The sequence below is a fragment of the Echeneis naucrates genome, chromosome 6 (genome assembly GCF_900963305.1).
Source record: "Echeneis naucrates chromosome 6, fEcheNa1.1, whole genome shotgun sequence".
Taxonomy (NCBI): domain Eukaryota; kingdom Metazoa; phylum Chordata; class Actinopteri; order Carangiformes; family Echeneidae; genus Echeneis; species Echeneis naucrates.
The window spans coordinates 49,184-66,309 of NC_042516.1; the positions used below are offsets into that span (position 1 = coordinate 49,184).

The 17,126-nt window shown below is 40.8% G+C and overlaps 1 protein-coding gene across 4 annotated transcripts; it reads left to right on the forward strand.

Moving 5' to 3' along the window:
* The first annotated feature begins 3,574 nt into the window (after positions 1–3,574).
* LOC115045477 (uncharacterized) lies at positions 3,575–17,025 on the forward strand. Of its 4 annotated transcripts, none has more exons than XM_029505182.1 (9): positions 3,575–3,873; positions 5,038–5,191; positions 5,297–5,445; positions 6,410–7,121; positions 7,367–7,496; positions 8,025–8,197; positions 10,066–10,215; positions 10,314–10,519; positions 11,942–17,025. In XM_029505182.1, the coding sequence occupies exons 3-9, from the start codon at positions 5,401–5,403 to the stop codon at positions 13,220–13,222; spliced, it is 2,697 nt and encodes an 898-aa protein (XP_029361042.1). In that variant the 5' UTR covers positions 3,575–3,873; positions 5,038–5,191; positions 5,297–5,400; the 3' UTR covers positions 13,223–17,025. The 4 variants fall into 4 exon arrangements, with proteins under 4 accessions (XP_029361042.1, XP_029361043.1, XP_029361044.1 ...); XM_029505183.1 differs by having other exon boundaries at positions 5,089–5,191; XM_029505184.1 differs by lacking the exon at positions 5,038–5,191.
* Positions 17,026–17,126: the final 101 nt, after the last annotated feature.

Genomic DNA, 17,126 nt, shown 5'->3' on the forward strand with positions numbered 1-17,126 from the left:
TATAAAGCTCTCAATGGCCAAGCTCCATCATATCTCAGAGAGCTCATAGTTCCTTACTGTCCTAGCAGGCCACTCCGCTCTCTAGATGGAGGTTTACTTGTGGTTCCTAGAGTCTCCAAGAGTAAATCTGGAGGCAGATCTTTGTTATCAGGCTCCTTTTTCTATGGAACCAACTTCCAGTATCGGTCCGGGGGGCGGACTCTTTAGCAATTTTCAAGACCAGGCTTAAAGCTTTCCTGTATGACAGAGCTGATAGTTAAAAAGTTAAAGTCCTCTACTCTTTAGCTATGCTGCTGTGGGCCGAGGCTGCTGGGGGAAGGACTGAGCATCTCTCTCTCTCTCTCTCTCTCTCTCTCTCTCTGTCACCCTCTCGCCCCCTCTCCCTCTACCTCTTTCGCTCTCCCTCCCTCTCGCTCACTCTCCCTTCCTCCCCCCTTGCATGTGCTGATAAGAACCATCCTTCTTAAAAAAAACACGGTTTCACCCAGTTCTAAGCATTTATACTGCATTTACTAACCATGTTCTGCCAAAGTCTCTGTCGCTCCCAGTTCCTCTCCTCTCTCTCCCTGTCCTCATCCTGCAGGTGGTGACTCATCACCATCCCATGTTCCTGCAACACCTGCTGGTCCCATATTTCATGAATTCTGTATTACAGCTCAACTCCATGAACTTCATGTAGCAACATGTTCCTGCCTATACCCCCCCCCCCCCCCCATCTCACTCTCTCTCTCTCTCTCTCTCTCTCTCCCACTCTCAACCCAACCGGTCGAGGCAGATGGCCGCCCCCCCTGAGCCTGGTTCTGCTCGAGGTTTCTGCCTCTTAAAGGAAGTTTTTCCTTGCCACTGTCGCCAAGTGCTTGCTCATTGGGGGATCTGTTGGGTCTCTTTAAATAATTTTATAAAGAGTTTGGTCTAGACCTGCTCTATATGTAAAGTGTTATGATTTGGCGATATACAAATAAATCTGATTTGATTTGATTTGATTTGATGTTGGATCGTTTTTCCTCAAAGCTGATTCTTTTCTTTTCCAACAAATTCTTGACCCCTCAATTCTGCATTTCGTTGTGCTGAGAGTATTTCTACTGGGCTAGTGTTGTTGGTTTGCCACTCTTAAGTTTTGATTTATTTATTTATTTATTTTTTATGTGGGTTTGTGGTGTTAAGATAGTTGACTTTCTTGGTGAAATCAATAACCCTCTTCAAGACTGCACCAGGCAAGAGGGTTAGGGTTAGTTGTAGGAGTTGTTAATCAGATTTCTCTTTCAGCCCTTCAATCGTGAAATGGACTTGTCTCACTTTTCATACAGGAGTTAATTATGCGCCTTCTACATCTTCTCTATCTTTTCTGAGGAACTTCTGGTATTTGATTGGATTTAATCTTTATTTAATCTTTTCTTGGTACACTTTCCATCTCTCTGCTGCGGCCTTTTGTGCCAACATAAAAACCAAGAGAGGATGTTTCACATAAGTAGAGCTGTAACAATTGCAAATATTGCTACACAATTAATTGTCTCTTTCGGTCCAATTTTTAAAATACTTTTTCACTATCCAGGTCCAATAGTCATCACCGTTTTTACCTTGCATTTTTCCCAACAGTATCTCCCTTGTCATTTTAGTTGATATGAATACGGCCAATACCAACAAATAAGTTAAAAAAAAAAAATAAATAAATAATAATAATAATACATATATATAGCCCTCTGAAAAAAAGGCATAAAAAAGGCATTTCGGGCCAGAAACACAAGCATGTTCAGTTTCTCTGGCTTGAGGCTGGACCTCACTGGGCTTGCAACGGTGCCAGGTGTGCTTAACATTCGCTGTCATGTTCATATTTCCTCTGCCGGCTGAACGGGGCCATCCACTGATACAGGGGCACTAATAGATTTGTTTAATTGTGCAAATTTTGAGGAATGGTGATTTATGAGATGCTGTCTGAAATTGGTTGTGCTAGCTTTTTTTTTTTTTTATTGTGACCGTTTTCTTACATAGCCAGCAAAACCAAAATAATCCCACAACGGAGAAGTTGTACTGCATTTAGAAACGATCTCCTTCTCGTATCTCGTTTTCCAAATTCAGTGTCAAAATGATGCTATAGCTGAAAGCAGGATGGCAGTGTAGTCCCTCCCAAATAATTTGAAACGAGTTGGGCTTGCAGACATGACACCCCTATGCATGCCAATCTTAATTGCCCCCCCACCAAAAAAAAAGAGCACCTGTTGCCACTGCTTACAGGCCTACACATAAGTATCTATGCTACTGTTGAAGCTGACCAAAAATGTGGGATTTTTTAAAAATCTACAACTATGTGTCAGGTTTAAGCCACCTAGAACATTATTAAACACACAGGGAAGAAAGACAAAGGACAACAGCGCTCATTTTTACTTGCAACCACAACAGACAGAGATATGTTCAGTTACATTCTCTACCTGCTCTGACGTATCTCTTCTATTCTCCTCTCTTTATTTCCTTAGGGTGGTCCTTAGTTAAATGATGTTGCAGCTCTAAAGGGCGGGGAACGCACAGCTGCAACGTAGTAGATGAATAGATGCTTGTTGTATAATCATATTCAAGTTACGCCTCTGAAACATGACACACGAACACATTGAGGAGCTAGTTCATAACCGAAGTAATCTGGTTTCCGTCTCCTCCCTGTCTTCATGTTCCCCTTCGAAGGTCGTTGCTTATCTCCGGAGGTATGATCTCAGTTCCTGTAAGAAAAACACAAGTCTCTGCATTCCTGCAGGGTTAGCAATACTAACCCTGCAGGAATATAAGCAATACTGTGATAATCATTTTATGTACATTTATTCTAACACTATGTGAATTAACAGATAAAATGCTTTATTTAACAGTTTAACTTTGCATGTTTGAAGTAATATAAGCCAAATGAAATGGTTTAGTCATTTCCATCGTAGTAGGTTCTTTCCATTACATTTACATTCACTTCTTTGGTTTTCAGCTGCTTCCATAGAGCCATGTTTTTCTTCTAGCTATGTGCTCACCTGTTAAATGACCATGCTGTGGTCACCAAGTCCTAAAATCTTAAAAAAAAAAAAAAAAAACCTCCTCCCTGAATTTGTTCAGTGTGATGGAAATTACGCTGACCCCAAGGGGCAGGTCCTCTGAACGAATTAATAATAACTAAATAAATACTAATATCTCTTAGAACATATGTATTATTTATGTTTGAATACAATATTACATCAATGTGTAATTGTACAATTTAGCAGGATCAATTGTTCAAAATCTCACCAAGGGACAAACGTGATGTAACAAATTCTAAACATCAATGGCCACTTTATACATATAAATGACTGCTCTAACCCATTTTATAGTGCCCATAAGTTAATTTTAGTGTAAAGTCAATGTGGAAAAAATATAAAAAACTGAAAATTTGTTGTGTTTCCTTAAATCTCAAAGGGACACAAAATTCACGAAGAATCGCTCATATAGTTGTCGTACTTTTTGGCCGCTCGCAGAACCTGTACCTTAATGAACTAATAAACGCGCAGGCGTGAGCTAAGCACTGACGCCACTCTTCCTGATCTGAGAGGAGACGGGATTTGGAGTGAATTCATCGATCGAGGACGAACAAACGATGCTGTGTGGGAAAAAATAGTTTACTGTAGGAATTCAAACATAGGGAGTTATGGACCTCGGTCGATTTCCGGGTCACGTGGTGCACGCTAAATGACCGAGGTCGTAGTCTGCCTGTGACCGTACTTACGCTATTACTGGCGCACTGTAACATACCCAGGGCTGGCCTTGGTTCGGAAACGGCGGCTCACGTGACCGCAGTGGTGCAGTCCGCAGCACCGAGCAGCAGTGCCGGTGCCGACTCCAGCGGTACACTGAGCCCAGCGGCTTTGGAAGGTGAGCGTCGGTTCTGCGGAGCCGGGGGAGGGTTCGTGTGAGGGCCGGTGTGAGGGTGTGCTGGTGGGTGTGGGGATCTGCTCCCTCAGACTGTGGGTGTACTCCTGTCGTAGGCCGGTAATTCCGCTGAAGGTGGTGATCGATTATTGTCGCTTCATATGTCAGAGTTGACCTGTTCAGAGCCAAGGTGACCGCGATGCGTTCCGGTCAGGACGTGCTCGCAGACCCTGAGGCTGACCGCCGTCTACCGGATCCGGCACACCACGTCCCGGTGGGTCCAGTCGTTGATGAGAGGCTGCAGGCCGGTGATCCTGCCTCAGGTGGTCGGACATTCATTGTTTTCCATCAGCTGTCTCTAACCTGACTGGAGCCCACCTATATCTACTGTAATGTTGAGTGACACTGACAGAGGCTCAGTGATCTCTGTCTTCACCATGAAGAAGTGAACCTGCCAAGCAGCAAGCACAGACCTTTAATGCTTTTGAGTATTTCTCAAATTTTATCATCATAGATGATTACACAGTTGAAAACTTTTCTGCTGCTCACTCTCGTCAGTCTCCACATTGGTACAGAGGTAGTTGTCCAGAGCTGCTCCCAGTGTGGAGGTGGAGAGGCTGAAGGACTGTTTGTTGCTCTGTCGGAAACACTTGGGGCTAACACAGTCGTTGGAATATTTATAAAGCAGGTTTAGAGCACCAAGAAACCATGAAACATGTTTGCAGATGGGTTAGGTTGGGTAAAGTCCTCATTTTAATCAGGGTCCTCTTACCTGCTTTTTCCATAGCAACATTTCAGGAACATCTCATGAGGCCTCAGCATGTGTCAGGAGAGGGGGTGATGAAATGAACCTGGAGTCAGGAGGGCTGTGGCCTCACACCATACCTTTGGGGTGTTTTGTGTTTCTGTACTAAGCAAGGCTTGCGATGAAACTTTTTATTTACCTTTGCAGAAGTACCTAGGTTTAATTGAATACACCAGTCATTACTTTTTATTTCAGCAGATTTTAATATTAAAATGTATTCCCTTTTGTGTTAACATCTTGGAATGTCCAGAAATCCTGTGAATGGAAATGGAAGCTTGGTTCAGAATTTGTGCTTCTGTCATCAGCAGTGAAGAATCCATCTTTTTGAATCTGTTAGCATTATAATGATACAGGTTTTGCAGGTCACTGGCTGATGAAGGTCTACATTTGCTTTGTATCTATGGGGCTACAAGGAAGAAGCTGCTGCAAGAGCTTGCGGAACAGTCATATATGGACCAGTGCTGCTGTGGCTCAAGCCAGAGCCTGATCTATGCTGGCTGAGTCACCAGAGTGAGGGTGTGTGATGACACCTAATGACTTCAGGAACATCACAGACTGTATGTCTCAGTGCATATGCTTATTTTTATAGTCAATAAAAATAATTACTTTCCTCTTTTGCAGAAGTGAAAAGTGAGATTTCTACACCTGTAGAGACAACACCACCAAGAGGGTCAAAATTCCAAGGCTTCTGTAATTCATGTGCACCTCAGTCTCTGCTGGGCAAGATGAGTACAGACAGACCCAAACGAAACATCATCAAAAAGAAATACGTGAGTGCAGCTTCCTTCCTGTGTGGTACATACACTTTCACCTTCAGAGCTGGATTTTTCACATTAAATAAATAAACAATTCTTTTATGGCAAATGTTATTTAAATTACCAAAAAAATCCACAATTTGACCTCAATATATTGGATGTTTCCATCATAACATTCAGTTTTTAGAAAATATGTGTCTGATGGTTTTAGACTGTGGAATTTCACTTGCTCACTCTGTACAGACACAATGAGACCTCTTTGAGCAGCTTGAGCCATACATGTCAGTGCTGGATTTTATTAAAGACAAACATAGGGAGAGATGGAGACAGACAGGCCACATACTTAAACTTAACTTTAAAGTGCACACTTTCAAAGTGTCTTCATGTTTATAGCAGAATTGTCATTTTCATTTTACATGTCATAAACTGTTGATCTTGGAAAATAAAAAGCTGTAGACATGGACATAAGATAAGATAAATTGTACTGTTGATCCCTGATGAGGTGTGAACTGAGCACGGAAAATACTAACATAAATGTATCTGGGTGGACAAAAATCAGTACTGCACTTCACTATTTCCATAATGTTTACTAGAGTGTTTTTTTTTTTTTTGTTAGTTTTTTTTTTTAACCATAACCCTTTTTTTAATAATTCAGATTTGGTACTTTTTGACACCACCACACTCCTACCAAGAACAGTTTTCTAAAAAAAATAAAAAAATAAATAATAATAACAATAAATAAATAAATAAAATCAGTCAGTCAGACAGATAATGATGAAACAGGAGGTTCATCTTTGGATAAGTTAAGTTTCAGATATAAATCTAGCTGTCCAGTTTAAGAAAGCAATAGATAGCAATAGAAAGAAATAGTTTATTAATTCCAAATACGTTTTTCAGCAGACACAGCTTCTTATTCCCCACGTTCTACTGTCTGTCAGTCAGTCTGATTGACTGATGGTGTGTGTCTGTGACTTTGCAGGACATCAGTGATGGAATGCCATGGTGTGAGGAACGTCTGGTTCGCAAAGTTCTGTTCCTCTCCCTCAGGGAATTCAGAGACACACATCGTGCCAATCACAAGCACTCACACATACACACACGCGCACACAAACGAACGTCGAAAAACACACACCTTCATGCTCCTCGAAAGGCTCAGACGCTACCTAACACACACACACAGAAGAATGCACGTACAAGACAGAGCTCCCTGTCACAACAAGGATTCACACACAGACCACCAAACACACACACACACAAAAACACACACAGTTCACAAAACATGCACATTTCAGAACACACACACCATCATGATCAAACCAACAAAGGGCAAAACTTGTCTCAGGACTCACACACACCAAAAAATAAATGTATGTACACACATCAGAGCACGCACACAGAGTCCAGAGCTTGTATAGGGAATACTACGCATAGCACACAGCAAACAGACACACACAAACATACACACTCAGTCCAGAAGAACTTGGTTTCGACCCGGACCCTACGTTCTCATAAAACACAGCACACAGAGCATCTGCTGAACTACAAACTCACAGGAAGTGACAAAAATACACACAGTGCTCAGTGCAGACACTCAGTGAAAAACACCTGCACATCTGAACACACACCGACGCTGCTGAGAATGTCGGTCCCAGCCCGGACTCTGAGATCCCACACTCCCATGAGCCTCAGCGGTCAGTAACACCTCTACTCATCCTCTGTTGTCTGAGACTGTTTCTGCACTGACAACTATTAATTTATAACTCATCATTTCTGATATGTTTTTGCCTCAGGCACATACTAAAATGGGAGGTTTTTGACATTCACATGCTGATTCTGAGACCAAGAGCTTATCGCTCCTGTTTCTCCCCTGTGTCACAGTTTAAATTACTATAGGAGATGAAACTGCTTTGTGTAATGCTGTGATTGTTCTCCTCAGGCTCCCGGGTTAATGGCATCAGCCACTGCCAGTCCCTCCTGTCAACCTGGAGCTGGCCCTTACAGAGTCGTCCTCCACAGCGACGCTCTGCCAACATACATTGTGACAGGGACGACCCTGCCAGCAAGAGGTCAGCTGCCCTAGTGTGTGTGTGTGTGTGTGTGTGTGTGTGTGTGTGTCAGTGTTTCTTGAGTTTGTCTGCATGACTGGCCTATAAAAGTTTACTTGGCATTAAAATGCTCCCTTAAACCTCATCTGTATTAAACAGCACTATTGATGTCTTCACACTCTAACAGCCTCTTGTGACCTCTTAATTTACAACAGACATTTATATTTCGCTTTTGTGACCAGGTTTTATTCTGTATATGTACATAAAGTATCACACCCTTCTTCTAAATATTTTCTATGCACTATGGTCTGAATGATGAACAATACTGGGTTACCTCCCTTGCTAAGGGAACTCAGTCAGTGCAGGCACAGGAGAATGATCATTACTTTGAAAATGAAGATGAAATATTCGTTCACTGCAGCACTGTAGCTGAACAGATTCACTGAGACACTGATGTCTGTATGTTGCCTGATTCCACATTTTATGTGTTGGGGGAAATGCAAAACTGGCTCATCTGCACAAAATAATTTAGTGCGTGTGCTCCTCTAGACCACGGCTGCAAGCCCAGAGGAAGTTTGCACAGTCACCTCCCAGCTCTCCAGGACCACCAACACTGATGACCTCAGCACAGAGTAACCACACCAACAACCTGGCTGTTGTCACCTGTCTGACCAGACGTCGACCCAAGACAGAGGATTTCTTGTCTTTTCTCTGTTTGAGAGGTAAATTACAGAGTTGATTTCTCCTGCATCCCTGGAGTGACAGAGTGATGGAGTTAGACCATTGGTCAGCTGAGTGTTAGACTTTTTCGCTGGCAATTGCTCTTTCAAAATGGTTTGGCACAACAGTTTTTGTTTACAGAAGATTCACAAAAGTTTTCACTTTCAGATCCCTTTAACAAAAATTTAAAAACTTTTTAGACAAACTATTCCTACTTTCTGTAGTTCACCATCACTGCCTATGCGTAACCTATGGAAAGCTTGCTTCATGAGCTCTGGGACTCTCACTGGGCAGAGGCCTGTATCAAGAAGTGATGGATTTCAGCTTAGCCAGCTTAGGAAACCTGGGTTTTCAGACTCACAAAGGTGGTTTATTGAGGTGCATTTCCACTGTAACTGTACTGTACTCGGCATGCCTAACTTGCCCTGGTGCAAATTAAGTTTAGGGCTCAACAGGTATATAAGACCATCTGCTGACTAATCAGTTCTCTTGAAAATTGCCTGCCCATTGATGTGGGGGATAGAACTGCAAGAGGAGTGTTTGATTTTCTAGACCAGGTAAATGGATCGCTCCCAAGTCTGCTTTGCCCCACTTGTAAAACAAGGCATATGATCAGAAACATAGGTTTATGGGACACATTCAGAAAATTTCACAGATGTGGTGTGGATTCATAGAATGATTTATAGTATTCATATTTTGTAAACTTTATAGTTTGCCCCTCTATTCTGAAATATTCAGCTTTGTGTCTTCTCCATTCTCCTCTCTTATTGGTTGTATGCAGCAAACCCCGCCCTTTTTATGTGCACGCACACTGATATAGATGGAAAACACTGGTTTCAGTTAGAGAGTAGACAACCGGATTTGCAAGACCACTTTTCAGGATTGCAGATGTCTGGGTAACTGAAGCCAGATAATGAAAAGAGATCCTGGGCATGTTAATCCAGCTTCGTGATACAGGCCCCAGGTCTCTCCCCATCTCAGAAGAAACAGGACCCTGCTGTATGTAAACGTTATGAGCCCTGGAGATCCTACTACACAGGCTTTTACTACATACAGCTTTTTATTTCTAATCCCCAGTGTCTGCTTACTGGTCAAAGCAGTATTTTAATGCAAAGTTTCATTATATTATGTACCTATTTGTCCTAAAAGTACCTTTTTAATCCAGTCACAACCCACTGTCACCATTACTTTGTGAACTGCTGTTTGAACCCTCTAGTTTGTCATTTGTCTGTCATCATGTTGTTTCTTTTAAACCAATAGAAAAAATATATCGAGTAGAAGGTGGAGCTGAGGAGGAGTGAGGGCTGGATCTGACCTGCTCTGTACTCTATCCTGATTGGGTGGTCTGTCAACCACAGAGTAATCACAACTCCTAAACCATCTCTGCTTTATGGTCTGTTTTCCTCTATTTGTGTTAGAAAATGAACATTATGTTGTATTGAAGGCTTGAAACTAGAGAAAGAGACCATAAACACATCAGGAAAATATTTATTGACCTAATAAATCAAGTGAGAAGGGTAATTTTCCCATAGAATTCAATACAATCTGACAACAATGGAGTCCCCCTTGATGGTCATTAGAGAGAATGCAGATTTAAGGATCTTCAGCACTGGCCTCACTTTACAGACCTGGAGTAAATGTCCACATTTAGATACAGTATATGCTGGTAATGCAATCTCAGAACTTGTAACTGTTTGAAGGAAAAGCCGATAAAGGTTTTCAGATTGTGTTTTATGCAGCAAGCTCAAATCTTTTAAACACTTCTGACTCCAGTGTCATCCCAGAGAAAAACAAGGACTTGAGTTGACTTCGATAACTTGAGGCCACACAGACACTCAAATGAATAAAGATATTTCATATTTCACTTAAGGTTCAGCAGCGTTGCCTAGCAACATGGCATTTTTAGCAAATGGACGAGAGAAGGAGCCAGCTGAGAATCAGAATCTTACTTCCTACCTTTCTGCCAGTCAAAGGACTTCAGCTGATGGGAAGAACATGAGCATATTCAGTAGAAGAGCAGGTACTTATCTACTGACCTGTTTGTGTTTCTCTCTCTTGTATCTCTCTTTGCTCTAATTTGTATATTTGAACTTCTGTGTCTGTCTTCCTGTGCTGCAGCGCAACGGGACTCTCGGTCTCTGAGAGGGAGGCCTGAAGGCTCCGCAGCAGTCAGCTTTTTCTGTCCCCTAGCTGCCCCAGCAAAGGGCAAGAGGGAGAAAGAAGGACAAGAGGAAGAACAGCAGAAGAGAAAAGAGAAGATGCAGGAGGAAAAGAGGGAGGGAACTCAGAAACACCTCCTGAGACCTCGCCATCTCTCCCTCCAGGTCAGAATGCCTACCAATGTCTGATTATCCTTTGCTTTTCTGCCTGAAAGTTTGCTGTAAAAAGGGTTTCGAGTGCAGAGGAGGGACAGGTTGAGAGGGTATAGAGTGTAGAGAGTGCAGAGAATGTGGAGGATGAAGCGCTTGTCCATTGGAGTGACTGTGGCATCCACTTTGATCTGAAGAAGTTGCTGCTCAGAACACATATCTTGTCCTCTTGTACTATATATATTTCAATGCTGGTGGTGAGACTGAACAGTGGTTAATGCTAACATTGAATAACAAATAACTTAGTTCCAGAGGCTATATCAAGTGTTTGATTACATCCCTGTCACTAAACTTCAGAAATCTAACTACAACTGAAATTTATAATCATTAGAGGTTTACTACTACTACTACAACTTTACTACTACTATATCATTATTACAGTAAAAATAATCATATATCTGATACATACAACCCCCCAAAACTCACTCACAAACTATTACCTTACAGACTAAATGAAAGAAATGGGTTATATTAACAGGTAATGTTATTGACATTTCCAAACACAAACATTATGTTGAGTGTTCGTCTACAACAGCAATAATTAACTAATGTATGAGAATGTGATCTAGCTGGCTGGATGGTTGGTAAACCAACGTGGCTGCTCATTGAAGATGTAATATGGTACAAACTAAGCTTCTCTGCTGTGCATCACTGCCTTGACCATTCCATACTAACAGAGCTCTACATACATACATACATACATACATACATAGTAGATATATTGAACTACATAAGAAACAGCCTTGTCTTCTCATATCTGTGTTTCTGCACCTTTGTGAGCCAAAAGAGCAGGTGGTTTGGAAACGCCCGTGCCATCTGTGTGCTCATGCTTTGCACTTCTTGTTGTGTTTGTGTGACAGAAATAGGGCCCTGTTTTCCCTGATGGTGCATTTAATCTGTTCTTGATAGTAAACAAAGTCTGTGGATGTTTATTCTTTGTAGCATTTTTTAACGCCTGTTTATTTATTGTTGGGTACTTTTGTCTTTGATTCTCCTCTCTGGTTATTTCTCATAAGGCTATATAAGTTTTATTCACACGTTAATATATTGCTCAGTGTGTGAATTTCCATCTGTTGTTAGCAAGTATAGCAGAAAAAGCAATCAAATGAAAACATGAATTATTCCCTACCTATGATCTTTCCCTTTTACTGTAAATAAATCACAGAATAGAAGAGGTGCTCTGGCTCTTTCACTGGGGCTCTATAGATTTATGGATCATCATAAGATACAACTGACAATGTAATCGTTTCCAGACTTTAATATGAACTGTGGTTAGCACTGTCACCTAACAGCATTCTGATTCCTGTGCCTGTGGTGGTGGTATGGATAATGGGTGGAGGGATGGATATGAGGTGTCATGATCTGTTTCTCTTGCAGGTTGCCATGGTGACTGGTCTCGCGCAACAAAGACCCTCTTGTGTCAGGTCAATTCCTCCCTTAAAGCCAAGCGCAGGGGTTGGGAACAGACGATCACCCAGGCCCCGCGCAAGGCCTAGCAATACCTGTAAACCAAGAGGCCATTCCCACAGCAGACCCCAAGAAACCAACAACAGACACCTCTCCCGACTTAGAAACCACCAACTGCCTCGAAAACAGCAACTTCCTCTGCACCACCGAACAGTCTCTAACTACTATAGCAACCCCAAGACCTTTAATGGTCTCCAAAACTCAGGGAGAAATTCGGGCAGGACTGCAGCTCAAGTACCATTGACTAATGGTTCAGTTGTCAGACAGCAAAGTGACAGCCCTCGGGTCCTGAGGTTGTCAAGAAGGAGGAGGGGCCTCCCACCAGATACCAGCCCAGCCACTCCAAACCAGGGCTCTTTGGACAACATCTCATCAAAGAAATGCAGAACATTGCAGGTCAGCAAGGCTGATGTCTCAGTGGAGAATCCCTGCCAAATTAGTGAGGCTGTACAGGAGGAGGCCAACAGTGGTAAAGATATTAGAGTGGAGTATGTGAGCCATAATGGTAGAACCACTGGAAGCCACAATGAAGAACTCGGACAAGACAGATGTGGTCGTGATGAGGAGATGAAACTTGACACTAGCTGTATCAGTGAAGCTATACAGGACAAAGTAAGAGTTGGAAAGTTGAGTTTGGCGAGGCTCGCTGACCCAGAACCTTGTCAAGAAAAGGTCAGCTTCAACAATGTCATCACAGACTATGACATCAGCCCTGTCAGTGAGGTCGTATGCAGACATGTAAGAGAAAAAAGATTCCAGAGAAATCCTCCGGGTTCATCCACAATCTCCAAGCCAATTACCAGACCTACCGATTCTAGGACTGCTGCCAGAACTGCAACCGCAAGGACTCCTATAACTAGAACTGCTATCAACTCAGTGACATCTACTGATGTACTCACCGAGCCAGCAGGCAATTATTCTGCCAAGCACACTGCTAAGGGAACTAACAAAGATATGATCAAGGACATTACCAAGCGTACTTCACCAGCCAACAGTTACTCAACCCATAATTCCAAAGGTGCTTCAAATTACTCTCCAAGTGATACCACAGAGGACTCCACTAAGGACAGTACACCTGTCAGTAGCTATTCTAGCACTTCCAAGGGCTCAACAAAGGGCCTTACCCAGACCAAGCCTTCTACCTCAGCTATTAAGACCAGGACCAGCCCCAGAATCCTTTTGAAGCGCTAATGAACAGCCGAGCTACCCTTCACAGATTCACCATTCACGGAATTGGGGATTCATATTGAAGACAACAACATGAATGTTGGTGAAAAGCAGTGCATGATGATAGATAATTGCTGGTTGGAAAGTGGCATAGTGACTGGTTTGTAGTCTACATCTGTTCTATGATCATTTTTGTGAGTTCTGATACTTCACTGCTCAATCTGAAGCAATAGGTTGATATTTTTGTATCATTCTACTAACAAGTGGTGGGTATTGTTTTTTTTTGTTTGTTTGTTTGTTTTTTTTTTCAAAGCACATATGTTAACTTGTGTGAGTCCACTGAACAGTTTTCAGTGGCTCACCCAAAGAGGCAGTCATAATCTGGTGCTTTATTGGCAGGTCTTTGCTAAATCAGGTTACAGTCCTTAGAATGAACCTAGCTACTGCCACTTGATTTAAACATGGCTAACCTATCAGGTTTCGCATCTGAAATACTCACCAGAATGAAAACATACATTTACATATTGTTTCCAATCTGTCTCAAAAATCAATAGTATATAGTGCTTTAATGAGCAGTGAACCAGATTTCACTTGCAGGAAAAATGTTCCTATCCATACTGTTCTTTCCTAAACCAATTTTAGTGGAAGTGAAGGAGGAACAATCTCACATTCTATTCAAAATACTGGTATCTAACTCAGATGACTAAAGTTTTATGTTAACCAACCAGTCCTCCAACCTGAACAACCACTCAGGCAATTTTCTTCAACCCTCTGATAGGACTCGTAAGACTGCAATGGTAAATCTACTACTGCAGCAAACGCAGATTTTCGTTGATATAGTTACTCAACAACAGACTGTACAAAGAGTGTACCTGTCTTTATGAAGGTGGTCACTATGCTAATGGTCATGTCTTGGTTAGGTTTCTTCCACAGTAAATAATCCTTGTTGTCAAGGTTACAACAATAATAGAAATATAGGTTCACTTGATTCATGGACAATAGAAGCAACATAAATTAATCATTTTACATAGGAAACAAACATGTTTCATGTTCTTTTCACTTTTACTCATTCATCCACCCAAAGAGCCTCTTGAGATGGACTTTGATGGTCTATAAATGCCATCACTGCACTTTTATCCTTGTTCCTGTCATCATTACTATGACCACCAGATGTTGCAAAGCAGCAACAAAACCTATTGATTAGGTCATAATAACCTGTCAAGAGATGACAAGTAGGACTGCCCTCTTAATATCATATAACCTTGTGGGGGGAGGGGGGTTTAACAAACGAGCAGCGTGAATATTCTTAATGCTTTCATTGGATTCATACAAGTGGTACAGTCTGGCCATCAGACAGCAGCTTCGCCTTAATCCATCCCCGGCTTTATGGTCTATTTTCCGTCATTTAAAAATAAACATCAAGTTGGATTGAGGACTGAAATCATAAACTCATTGTGAAAGTATTTACTAAGCTATGAAATCAAGTAAGAAATGGGAACATTTTTCCTGAGACTTCAATACAATGCAACTTCTTTTTAAAACCAGTGGAGTTGCCCCTTTGTGTTCATTAGATAGAATGTGGGTTTAAGGCTCTTCAGGGCTGGTTTGACTTTTTCACTTTAACCTTTTTATTAAGAACTGTTCTTTAATAGTCAGTCAAACAGGAGGAATGATCACACCGATCAGAGCCTCTTTACACATTCAGCTGGACAGGAGAGGATTAATTTGAGACTGATTTGAAACCTGACTTTAAGGAATCAGCATTGGAGATGTCCTTCCACATTGTCTACATTGCCCTTACATCCATTGTGGTCAGAAGCAGAAGTGTAAAACCAGCTGCCAGTCACCACAATGCCTACAGCCTATGTTATTAACAGTAGGACCTCCCATTCTATCAGTCTGTTTTAAATACTAATATTGTTTTATTGTAGTATACAGGTGAAGTACACCAGAAAAACTGCTGTTCTTTTTATTTCCTTAACATTTTCTTCTAATGCTGAAGTCTTATGTCTGTACCATGGCCAATAGCACTAGTTTTAATATTTCTGTTGTTTTCTTTTTTTTCTAGTCAGAGAAGGACTTCATGTTGACATGCTCATATCTGAGCATTGATGACTTTGTAGATACTGAATATGTGTTTTGTGAAACTGCAAATATTTATTTCAATTTGTCCTTTGACCTTCACTGTCAATATGGTGATCATATGATAAATGTAAATGTGTAAAATCCCTTCATTGATATTGCTGATTTCCTGATATTTTCCAAAAGGTTTGAGGGTCACATCAGGTGCTAACAGGTGCTATTAACATGCTCATAAGCTTATTTTTGGAATGTCAGAAGAGTACTAAAATTCTATGGCGATATTAAATACACTTAGTTAACACATAAATTAATATTGCACATTTCCTCACTTTAAGGAACCATTGTGTAGGATTAAGAGAAGATACTGACTTATGACTTCAAATTCCACTGTTGGGACAACAGTGGATCACAATCAAATTACAAAATACCTACAAAACTATTTTCATTTGCTATGATCACATTACATGTAGGGGCTTTAAATAAGTAATTGTAAATTGTTTATTCATACTGTGACCATACACTATTTTAGCAGACTAAGTCACTGGTTAGTATGTTAACTTAAAACCAACACATGTTAAACTAAGCTACGAATAAAGGCATGAATCAGCTTCATTGTAGAACTGCCTCAGTTGTAGGAAAACATAAACTGACATTATTTATTGATGTAAGTGTGTGTTTTTTGTAGATGAACTGAGATTTAAGGTTGATGTTTCACTGTCACTGTAAAGTGAAAGCTCTTCCACTCATGGTGCTTAATGGCTCCACATTACATCATTAGCATCTTCCACCAATCATGAAAATAATTATTCACTACAGCAAACAACTGCTTTTTTTGTATTAGTTGATTTATAATGCAACTGTTATAAGACACTAAATATAAACAAGATGCTTCCCTTTTTCTTTCTTTGGAGTGCTGTTTTGAAGAAGTTATCACACGTTTAATGCTCTCTGATGTGCAAAGGACTCATCAGTGATCATTAATTGAAGCGTTAACTGTTAAGTTATTTAGCTATGTCATTACTGCACACAGGTGGGCAATCTTTAGAAAGGGCTGATCCTTATATTAGTTTGAACTTCAGCAATTTGATAACATTTACTGTAACACTGTTATTACTGTGTTTCATGTGTTGGCTACCTGAATTTCAGTGGAACATCCTTATACAGATGTGCAGCTGCCAATGGTGTCCAGTCCATTGGAAAACATAAAGGTTAATTTAGAGCAAAAATGTGCAATAAATTACTCTTGACTTTGGGATCCACAGATTTTAAGTGGTAGATCCTCCTGATTTGATGAGAGGAAGAGTTTCCAATTGAGAGAGGACATAACACATGATTTCATGCCTCTATTCTTGACTTTATGTATTCTCTAATAAAACTTGAAAGTGCTACCACAGCTATTGTTTTGTTATGTCTATGTTATTATGTATTCATAGCTTTTTGGTAAGATGAGCAAATTGATGATAAATATTTGTCCAGCAACATCTAAGAGAACTGTATACAGTGTGTGTAAATGTGAATGATTTGAATGAGAAGTTGCAATAAAATCCCTTTGTATAATTACTGCCAGGTGTATTTACCTCTGTTAATCTGAGGTTATTGCCACAGATGACTTCATGTGCTGAATAAAAGGCACTAGCTCATATCTAAGTCTTACAGTAGTGTGTCACAAATCTTTGTCCACTATCTGAACATATCACATATCTGCAGGTCTTTATTGTGGCTGCGGATTACACTGACATATTGAAATACTACCTTTCATAATTTTTTTTCATTTTTGGATTATAAATAAATGAAGTTTAAATAATGCAGCTTCCTTGAATTCATTTCTTTCTTGTGAGTTTTATGG

What these genes read in the sequence shown, in the direction of transcription:
- LOC115045477 (XM_029505182.1), top strand. Translation starts at nt 5,401, where the DNA reads ATGAGTACAGACAGACCCAAACGAAACATCATCAAAAAGAAATAC. An exon ending in GACGACCCTGCCAGCAAGAG is followed by an intron (nt 7,497 to 8,024) that starts GTCAGCTGCCCT and finishes GTGCTCCTCTAG; the next exon opens with ACCACGGCTGCAAGCCCAGA. An exon ending in CTCGCCATCTCTCCCTCCAG is followed by an intron (nt 10,520 to 11,941) that starts GTCAGAATGCCT and finishes TTTCTCTTGCAG; the next exon opens with GTTGCCATGGTGACTGGTCT.